This window comes from Phyllostomus discolor, chromosome 8 (genome assembly GCF_004126475.2).
Source record: "Phyllostomus discolor isolate MPI-MPIP mPhyDis1 chromosome 8, mPhyDis1.pri.v3, whole genome shotgun sequence".
Classification (NCBI taxonomy): Eukaryota; Metazoa; Chordata; class Mammalia; order Chiroptera; family Phyllostomidae; genus Phyllostomus; species Phyllostomus discolor.
Window position 1 is genome coordinate 49545893 of NC_040910.2, and position 9972 is coordinate 49555864.

At 60.7% G+C, this 9972-nt stretch overlaps 1 protein-coding gene across 1 annotated transcript; it reads left to right on the forward strand.

Annotated features, from left to right (window-relative positions):
* Positions 1-235: 235 nt before the first annotated feature.
* On the forward strand, positions 236-8555 carry CILP2 (cartilage intermediate layer protein 2). The gene is made up of 8 exons (XM_028521004.2): positions 236-587; positions 1497-1595; positions 2438-2710; positions 3308-3463; positions 4407-4685; positions 5019-5127; positions 5319-5476; positions 5673-8555. The coding sequence occupies exons 1-8, from the start codon at positions 524-526 to the stop codon at positions 8006-8008; spliced, it is 3474 nt and encodes a 1157-aa protein (XP_028376805.1). The 5' UTR covers positions 236-523; the 3' UTR covers positions 8009-8555.
* Positions 8556-9972: the final 1417 nt, after the last annotated feature.

Here is a 9972-nt window from a genome sequence, read left to right on the forward strand (position 1 = left end):
CCCCAGGCGGCCCCAGGCGAGAGGGATGGAGGGCAGACGCAAAGTAGGACTTCCCGATGTCCTCCATAAAGGGTAGATTCAGGGACTTCCAGCCCTCTCGATGGTCTAAGGCTATGGGGCTGAAGTTTCACTCGGAGGATTTCTGGCTGCCCAAAGCGTGAAGAGTAGGGCAGCTGCAGGCCCGATTCCAAGAGGCACTTTCTCACAGGCAGCTTGGGACCCTACGTGGAGAATGGAGGATGGGTGGAGGGAAGGACTTCTAGCAGCCAGCGACAGGGGGACGCAAGCCAGCCTGAAGCCCGACGCACTGAGGGGGGCGACCCAGAGTGGTTGCTCAGGCACCGAAGTCACCCAGGGCAAAGGAGCTTGGCCCGGACGGGGCGGGGCCCGGGCCAGGCGGAGCCTGCGGTCGTGTCCCGCCCCCACCCTCAGCCCCAGCAGCCGCCAGAGCAGCGGGAGTCCGACCCGAGTGTGCGGCAGAGCCTGGACCCTCCCTCGGACACTCGGACACTCGGACCCGGCCATGGCGTCACTGCCACCACTGCTGTGCTTCTGTGTCGCTGCCGTGCACCTGGTGGGGGCCCGAGGTGAGGCGCCCCCAAAGCCCTAGCCTATCCCATAGGCGCCCAAACGCCTGCAACCCGCCTGGAGAAAGAACCAAAGGACCACTCGCTTCCTCAGTCCTGGGTCCCCTTTGCCAGCAGCCCGGGACAGGGGTAGTGAGAGGGCAACAGGAGACGGAGCCCAGGACCGCCTGGAGTGGGAGAGACCTTCTCCGATTTCTTCCCTCCTCTAGGAGACAGTAGGGGCACCTAGAGTATGGATATGAACTTTAGGTTTTTCTGGGTTCCCAGTGACTGCGGGGTACCTATCTCAGTCTCAGCCCCAGAGTCTGGACCCTGGATCCGCAGTCCTGGACCCTCTCACCTAACTCCTCCCCTCTCCCACACACACCTCCCATTCAGAAAAGAAAGTATCCTCTCTGGAACACTCAAGTGGAGCGGGGAGTTGGGCCCATTTCTCAGATAAGGAGACTGAGGTTTTGAGAGGGAAAGGATTTGTCTGAGGTCGTTAGCTAGCCCAACTCTCTCAGACAACTGGAGGCCAGAGAAGCCAGGTTCAATTCCAAAGACCTCCTGCTGGCAGCATGGTCCCTGAGTGCAGGGATGGAAGGTAGAGTGAGGGAAGGACTTCCAACAGGCAAATGGACAAAGGGAGTGCAGCTCCACCTGAGGGCAGAATACACCTAGGGAGAGAACTTGTTCTGGGGTAGGGTCGACAGGCTTCCAAGGCCCATAGGGTTGGGGCTGAGAGGTCAGAGGGAGGCTTCCTGGAGGAGGGAGTGCTGCAGTCCTTGTGGTCAGCCAGAGCTGGGTTCTGGCTTCTAAGAGCCTCAGTTTTCTCTCTTATCAAATGGGGATGATCATGGCAGCATCTTACATAAAAGATCACAGGGGCCCCCATCAGTGCTCCTTCTCCCCTCACCCCTTCCACAGGCACCAGCCCCATTGAGGAGCCCACGGAGACCATGTGGGGTCTTGAAGGTTCATCGCTGCGCCCTGGCCTGCCCTCACCAGTCCTGGAGGACTGGGAAGGTGAGTTAGCCCAGGTCTGAGTCCTGGCTCTGCTGTGGGTTGTCGTATGAGCTGATGGGGACACATGAGGAGGGGACACAAGCTGGGTGAAGAGCACAGTACCATTTTGGTCCCTGGACATGACAGCCCCTGGAAGTGGTGCTCCTGTTTTAGGAGCAGGGAGCCGAGAGGCCAGGTCGTTCACCAAGGAGGAAACCGAAGATGGGTGGTGGTGGGATGCTGGGCTCGCCTGCCTAGGCCACACAGGAAAGCAGGAGTTCTGGAACCTGGGTCTCTAGTTTCCAGGCCAGGAAAGTTTATGTGATTGCTCTTGAATCAGAAAAGGAGTAAACTTCCCCTGGGGGAGTTGATATTGGGGGCCAACTCCTTCCCACCAGTGGTGGGTTCAGCCTGTGGTGGGTTCAGCCAGACAGTGAACAAGGTCCCAGCTGGCACTAACAGGGAGCTACCAGGCAGTGGAAAGCCACAGCTAGGGCTGGTAGCATGCCAGGGTCTCCAGCTGCCTTTGTACCTCCTCACACCTTAGGCGTTCTGTGCTCTGAGGATGGAGACAGTGAGACAGCAGGGAGGTCTCTGTGTGCACGATGCCCAGTTCAGGCACTGGGCAACAGAACTAGGGCTGGCCAAGGGAGGGTCAACCTCCCCGTCACCCCTTCACAGCTCCTTCTGCCCTTGAGGGCTCTGGATCAGGACCTGGCCATGGGCGGGCTGGGTTAGCCTTCAGTCATTGGGGTGTGGGGGGTGGGTAGAAGGTCCCCCCTTGGACAGCACGTAAGGCCCGTACCATGCAGATGAGGCCCGACAGGCTGCAGCCCAGGTCTAAGGGCTTGTGTTGCCCACAGAGGCCAGCGAGTGGACGTCCTGGTTCAATGTGGACCATCCGGGCGGTGATGGCGACTTCGAGAGCCTGGCCGCAATCCGCTTCTATTACGGGCCGGCGCGCGTGTGCCAGCAGCCACTGGCGTTAGAGGCTCGCACCACTGACTGGGCCCTGCCGTCCACCGTCGGCGAGCGTGTGCACTTGAACCCCACGCGCGGTTTCTGGTGCCTCAACCGTGAGCAGCCGCGCGGCCGCCGCTGCTCAAACTACCATGTGCGCTTCCGCTGCCCACTGGGTGAGGGCGGCGCCCTGGGGGCGGGGCCTGAGGGGGCGAGGGCAGGGGCAGATCCTGGGGGGCGGGGCGGGACCCGAATGGGCGGTGTTGGAGAGGACGAGGGGTCTTGTGGATTTGGGCGTGGCTAGGGAGAGGCGGGGTCCTTTAGGAACTTGACCCTCGAAAAGGGCAGGACCAGACAGGGGCGGGGCTTTGGTAGGGAGAAGCTAGGAATAGTTGGGGTCCCAAGTGATGGGCAGAAAGGGACCCCTGGGGCGCTTCTCTCTCTCTTTCTCTCTCTCTCTCAGCCCTCATTTGTTCTTCTGAAACAGCTCCGTTCTGTGGGGGGGTGTTTTGAGTCCAAAATGTGTGCGAGACGCAGGCAGACCAGCCGGCTCACGTCGGTGAGCTTATGGGGGAGCCGGGAGGTACTTCAGCTGCACCTTTGACTGGTGCGCCTAGGAAAGTGATGGTGGAAGCAGTGGGCAGGACTTCTGTTTGGATTGCCTGCCCTTGGATGCACATGGCGGGGGCCTGTCCCACATTGTCACCAAATTTCTGAGGAGCAGCCCCTAGGGTGGGTGGCTGCCTGACCTTCCCCACCCGCCCTCCCCGCAGAGGCCGCATGGGGCGTGTGGGGCCCTTGGGGCCCCTGTTCAAGGAGCTGCGGGCCAGGTCGTCGTTTGCGCCGCCGCCACTGCCCAAGCCCCAATGGGGATACATGTCCTGGTCGTCCCCTGGAGGCGCAGAAGTGTGTGCGACCTCGCTGTCCAGGTAGGAGAGGCTGGGCCTGAATTTCTGGGGTGGGGCCAGTTGAGGGACGAACCTGAAAGGGAGGGGCTCGTAGGGTGGATCCCAATGGGCAGAGCCTGAAGGAAAAAGGCGGGGCCTGGGTGCTGGGACTGGGCCCCGAGGGCCCGAACTTGGTTCACGAGGAGATAGGCCCTTCCGTTCCTATTGGCTCCCCTCCTCTTGGGAGACCACTGGTGAATGTGTACACTTGGACGGGTGAAAGCTCCGGGAATCGTGTCTGGCAAGGGCAGATTTGAGGGGGGGTGTGCACCACCGAGTGTGGGGATGTCCAGGTGACCACTGACACACACAGAAGCGGCTCATGCAATTGGAGTTTACACACGCGGCATTTTCGGCCCCCGCCTGTCCCCTACGCCCATGTGGGCACGCGCTCACACCCTGGCAGACACGATACCCAGGCCCTCCCAGGGCCAGACACCCGGCCAGCCAGGAGGCCAGTGGAAATTCCAATCCTGCCCCTGGGCTCCACAAACACGGTCTGGAGACTGCCGGCAGAGCCCATGCACTGTGGCCAATGGGGTGGTGGGGTCCCCACCCTACCCAGCCTGGCTCTGCCCTCCCCGTGGCGCCTCTGCCCTGAAGTTTCCAGTGGAATTTTCCATTTTATGGAGAAACCACGGGGTTGGGAGGGGAGGGAGACGTTCTGGGTCCAGGACCCAGCCCCTGCCTGGACATTTTCTCTTATGCTGGAAGGAGCCTCTTGGTCCTGTGAGAGTTGCCTCTCCTGTCCCATCCTCCTGGGCATCTTCCTCACCCCTCTGGACCTCAGGTCCCTCCGTCCTGCCCAGCCCTGACCATTCAGCCCCCTGTTCCCCTCACACCAGGGGCTGCTCCAAGAACAGCTCTGCCTAGGCACCTTTGTTGTGTAGGCCCCTCTGCCCCTCTGCCTCCCTGTGTCCCTCAGGGTGCAGCCTCAGCGTGTGCAGTTGCCCCAGTCACATCCTTCTGGGCTCAGTGGTCACGCCATCTGGCCGACCGCTCCCAGGGGCCAGGGTCTACCTGAGAGACTGGCTTGGCGTTGTGACCACCAGTGATGCCCATGGAACCTTCCGGATGCCCAGAGTCTGTGCCAGCAGCCGGACCAATGTCAGTGCTCAAATGGATGGCTTCTCTGCTGGTGTGGCCCAGGCCCAGGCCAACAGCTCCACATCTGCTGTGGTCACTATTGTTCTTGATAAGCTGGGTAAGTGCCTTGTGCCAAAGGGGATGAGGAGGCCCAGGAACTGGGGAGGAAGTTCTGGGTGACACCAAGCCCTTGGGGTGGGGTGATGTGAGAGAGTGAGGTCACTGGAGGAAGAAATGAGATGTGATGTAGTCACGGAAGGCCCAAGGTTAGACATGGAGTTGCAGAGGGAGGCATTAACGTGGGGCATCATCTTGAGAAGACGTGGGGTGAACTTGAGTTGGAAGAATAGGGTGTCCTTGGAAAGAAGAGTAAGGGCCCTGCTCTTGGGAAGGGTCATTGGGAGAAGCTGGGATGGGGCAGTACCCTGATCTTTACTGCCTTTGCCCTCAGAAAAGCCCTACCTGGTGAAGCAGCCTGAGTCTCGAGTGCGAGAGGCAGGCCAGAATGTGACCTTCTGCTGCAAAGCCTCAGGCAACCCCATGCCCAAGAAATACTCCTGGTAAGTGCCCTGACTCATGCTCAAGGGCCTAGTGCCAGCTCTGGGGTTGGATTGGATTTCTCGTGATGTATGGTATCTCCCAGACCTGGAGGGAAAGGCTGTGTACTCCCCTGGGCTGTGTTCAGGGTGGGATGGGGACAGCCCCGCTCCTGTGCCAAGGGCCCTCGTGGTGTTGCCCACCCGCCACCCAGGTTCCACAATGGGACCCTGCTGGAAAGGCGAGAGCACAGGTATGGGGCCCACCTGGAGCTGCGGGGACTGCGCCCAGACCAGGCAGGCACTTACCACTGCAAAGCGTGGAATGACGCAGGCTCTGTGCACTCGGGTTCCGCCAGGCTCATTGTGCTTGGTAAGCACCCTGCCACCTTCCTCTAGCACACCCTAACTCAACCCCAACTAGAGCCCCAAAGTCAGAATGATTTCGGACCTTGCTGAGTCTGATCCCAGGCCCATACTAAGCCCCTGACACCAGTCCAAGCATTCCTCCCCTGCCTCAAATGGAGTCTCCCCTCTTAACCTGACCTGGCTGATTTCTTGCTCCCCAGCCCCGGGACAGCCAGCCTGTGACCCCCAGCCTCGTGAGCACCTGATCAAACTCCCAGATGACTGCAGTCAGCCAGGCACTGGCCCTGCCTATCTGGATGTGGGTCTCTGCCCTGACACCCTCTGCCCCAGCCCCGCAGGCTCTAGCCCCAGGTGTGGGGACCCAGGCTCCCGTTGCTGCTCCGTGCGCCGCCTGGAAAGCAGGGAGATTCACTGTTCCAGCTATGTCCTTCCCATCAAGGTGGTGGCTGAGTGTGGCTGTCAGAAATGCCTGCCCCCCCGAGGGCTGGTCCGGGGACGTGTGGTAGCCGCTGACTCAGGGGAGCCCCTGCGCTTTGCCCAGATCCTGCTGGGCAGCAAGCCCATTGGATTTACCTCCTACCAGGGCGACTTCACCATCGAGGTGCCGCCCTCTACCCAGCGGCTGGTGGTGACTTTTGTGGAACCCAGTGGCAATTTCATGGACACTGTCAGGGTCCTGCCTTTTGACCCTCGAGGTGCTGGTGTGTATCACGAGGTTAAGGCCATGCGGAAGAAAGACCCCGTCATCTTAGATGCCAGCCAGACCAACATGCTCCCCCTTGGGGAGCTGGAAGAAGAGCCGCCTTTGGGTGAACTGGTCTTCCCACCGGGAGCCTTCCGCAGAGCCAATGGGGAACCCTATTCTGGAGCTGTGGAGGCCCGGGTGACCTTTGTGGACCCCCGAGATCTCACGTCGGCAGCTGCTGCCCCCAGTGACCTGCGTTTTGTGGATGGTGATGGCGATTTGGCCCCACTGCGTACCTATGGCATGTTCGCAGTAGACCTCCGGGCCGCTGGCTCCATTGAGCAGCTGCAGGCTGGGCCCCTGGCTGTGCGGGTGGCCGCAGGCCAGATTCGTATGGCGGGCCATGTGGAGGCCCTCAAACTGTGGTCGTTGAACCCTGACACAGGTTTGTGGGAAGAGGAGAGCGGCTTCCAGCGCGAGGAATCAGCGGCCCCACGGGTCCGCCGGGAAGAGCGAGTCTTCCTGGTGGGCAATGTGGAGATCCGCGAGCGGCGGCTGTTCAACCTAGACGTGCCTGAGCGCCGCCGCTGCTTTGTGAAGGTGCGCGCCTACGCTAACGAGAAGTTCGCTCCCAGCGAGCAGGTAGAGGGTGTGGTGATCACTCTGGTTAACCTGGAGCCATCTCCTGGCTACTCCGCCAATCCTCGTGCCTGGGGCCGGTTTGATAGTGCGGTTACAGGCCCCAACGGAGCCTGCCTTCCTGCCTTCTGCGACGCAGACCAGCCAGATGCCTATACAGCCCTGGTGACCGCCACCCTGGGCGGGGAGGAACTGGAGCCCGCCCCCTCCAGGCCTCGCCCTCTCCCAGCCACCGTGGGCGTGGCCCAGCCCTACTTGGACAAACTGGGGTACCGCCGCACTGACCATGACGACCCTGCACTGAAACGAAACGGCTTCCGCATCAACCTAGCCAAACCCAGACCTGGTGACTCCACCGAAGTCAACGGCCCTGTGTACCCGTGGCGCAACCTGCGGGAGTGCCAGGAGGCCCCAGTGACCGCCAGCCACTTCCGTTTCGCACGCATGGAGGTGGACAAGTACGAGTACAACGTTGTCCCATTCCGAGAGGGCGCACCAGCCTCCTGGACTGGAGATCTCCTGGCCTGGTGGCCCAACCCACAGGAGTTCCGAGCCTGCTTCCTCAAGGTTAAGGTCCAAGGCCCGCAAGAGTACATGGTACGCTCCCACAACGTGGGGGGCAGCCACCCACGCACTCAGGGCCAGCTTTATGGGCTGCGGGATGTCCGCAGCGTCCGAGACCCACAGCGCCCTGGAACGTCTGCTGCCTGCGTGGAGTTCAAGTGCAGCGGAATGCTGTTCGATCAGCGACAGGTGGACAGGACGCTGGTGACCATCATGCCCCAAGGCAGCTGTCGTCGTGTGGCCGTCAATGGGCTCCTTCGAGATTACTTGGCCCGGCATCCCCCACTGGCCCCAGCCGATGACCCAGCCACCTTTGCCATGCTGGCCCCGCTGGACCCTCTGGGTCACAACTACGGTGTCTACACGGTCACTGACCAGAGCCCAAGGCTGGCCAAGGAGATCGCTATTGGCCGCTGCTTTGATGGCTCCTCTGACGGTTTCTCCAGGGAGATGAAGGCTGACTCGGGCACAGCCGTCACATTCCAGTGCCGGGAGCCGGCGGCTGGCCGGCCCAGCCTCTTCCAGCGGCTGCTGGAGTCCCCAGAGACAGCACTTGGAGACATCCGCAGGGAAATGAGCCAGGTGGCCCAGGCCCAGGCCCGAGGCGAGGGTCCCCTCCGTACCCGACGGGGCAGGGCCTGGCAGTGACCTGGGCCCCAGCTTCCCTCCTCTGCCTTGCTCTGGACTTCTCTGTCCCTGGGAAGTCTCACCCCCTTCTCCAGATGTTGCCTCCCCGCTGCCTGCTCAGAATTCAGAGTCAAGTCCAATGGTGAAAATGCCAGGCAGGCGATTATTACTGTCTGACATTAAATGGAGTCGAAGTCCATCTTGACTGTGGGAGCCAGCATCCGGGGACACCATGCAGGCTGGAGGGAATGGCTCCCAGATCACATGCCAGCTCTGATTTCAGTTGTATTTTGACCCTGATTTCAAATATTCTGCCCCTTGGGATTTCTGACCTTTGGCCTAAAGCCCCCTGTGTGTCACTGAGCTGCATGCTTTATCAGGTCCTCTGCCCCAAGCTTTGTTCTTGGGGTTATTTATTGAAACAAAGCCTGTGGGATTGGTCACTGGGGTGAGTGGGGAGTCCAGGCCCAGTGAAGGTCTGGGAAGGGGCTTCTTGGTTCTGGGGCTGTGGGCACAATTCTCATCTTTGGTGCTTGGAGACCCTCAGGGGGTCAGGGCAGGGAATCAATTAAAGATGCTTCATTTCCAACTCATGGTGTCAGTCTCGGGGAGCAAAAGATGGAGGCTGAGGCTGCCAGACACAGACATACCTTGGCAGAGGCAGGCCCCAACAAAGAAGGACATTCATGTGCAGATAGTCAGGGGCCCCCACAAGGCCCAGGATGTACCTCTTGCAGACCTGTACACCCCCCACCTGGTTGAGGAGTGCAGAAGTGTGTCTATGACGTGTGTGCAGCCCTGACTGCTGAACACAATAGTAGCGGCTGCCCTGGCCTCCTGGGGGCCTGGCTGTGGTGGGGCCTGGCTGTGGCCGTGCCTGGCTGCATTCTTGGGGCTGCAGTGGGCAGGGAGGGGCCCTGACAAGGTTGCATGTCCCAGGTGGCTGGAATTGAGGCCACAGTGGGCTGCCAAAATCTAGACCATGGCTGTTCCACCACAGGACCTACACTTCGGCCAAGTGGTACTTGGACTGTCCAAGGCCATGTCTTGGACTCTCCGACCTCACCGGGACCCTCAGTTTGGAGGCAGCAGAACCACCACTTGCTCTTGCTCTGTGATTATGGCTGAGTGAGTCCTCCTGGAACCCCAAGGGCAGGCACTATTCTGACCACACCTCTACTTTCCAGACAGAGAAGATGAGGCCCCCAAAGGAGAGGCAAAGGACTGCCTGGACCCTGCAGTGACTCCTGGCAGGAGGCAGGGCTCCATTGGCGACCCAGCAACTCTCTGAGCGCACGTGTGAGGCTCCCTTGGCCTGGAGATGGTGGCCCCTGGGAGGCAGCAAAGTGGCGTTGCTGAGGAGCTGGCATGGGAGGCATTGTGTCTGGCTGATCGCCCTGGGGAAGCAGTGAAAGAAAGGAGCTCGGGGTGTACTTGGGCCTTCTGCATACCCACCTGCCCACTTCCCCTTCTATCACCCACACATTCACTCAGCCACCTGCCTGCTCACACCCCATCCTGACCGCCCCACCATCTGCCTGTCCAGCATTTACAGGTGTCAGACCTTTGTGCACGCTCAGGGCTTGGAGAGGGCCCAGCCCGGACGGGGCGATGGGCTCACACACAGATCCAACACAGCCTGCCAGCTCTTCTCCCCCTGACAATTCCCAGCCTCTACTGTGCTCACACCTTTGTTTAGACCATTCCCTTTTTGGGAACAACTGCCCCTACCTAGGCAGGAGACGTGGGGGCCTGGAGTGTCAGGGGCAAGAAGGCAAATGCCTCTCATCAGCCACAGTCCCTGAGGGTGGGCCCTGAGGCTCTGCTGGAGTCAAGATTTGGGAGGCCCCCTGTGCTGGGACCCCAGACTTGTCCTGGACAGGCTGTGACAGACAAGAGAGGAGAGATGCTTTGAGGGCCCCTCAGGAGCCAGGAGACATGCATTTTCCAGACCTTACTGGGTCTGTGCCCCCAGCTGACAGGGA

What these genes read in the sequence shown, in the direction of transcription:
- CILP2 (XM_028521004.2), top strand. Translation starts at nt 524, where the DNA reads ATGGCGTCACTGCCACCACTGCTGTGCTTCTGTGTCGCTGCCGTGCAC. An exon ending in TGTGCGACCTCGCTGTCCAG is followed by an intron (nt 3,464 to 4,406) that starts GTAGGAGAGGCT and finishes TGTGTCCCTCAG; the next exon opens with GGTGCAGCCTCAGCGTGTGC. An exon ending in ATGCCCAAGAAATACTCCTG is followed by an intron (nt 5,128 to 5,318) that starts GTAAGTGCCCTG and finishes CCCGCCACCCAG; the next exon opens with GTTCCACAATGGGACCCTGC.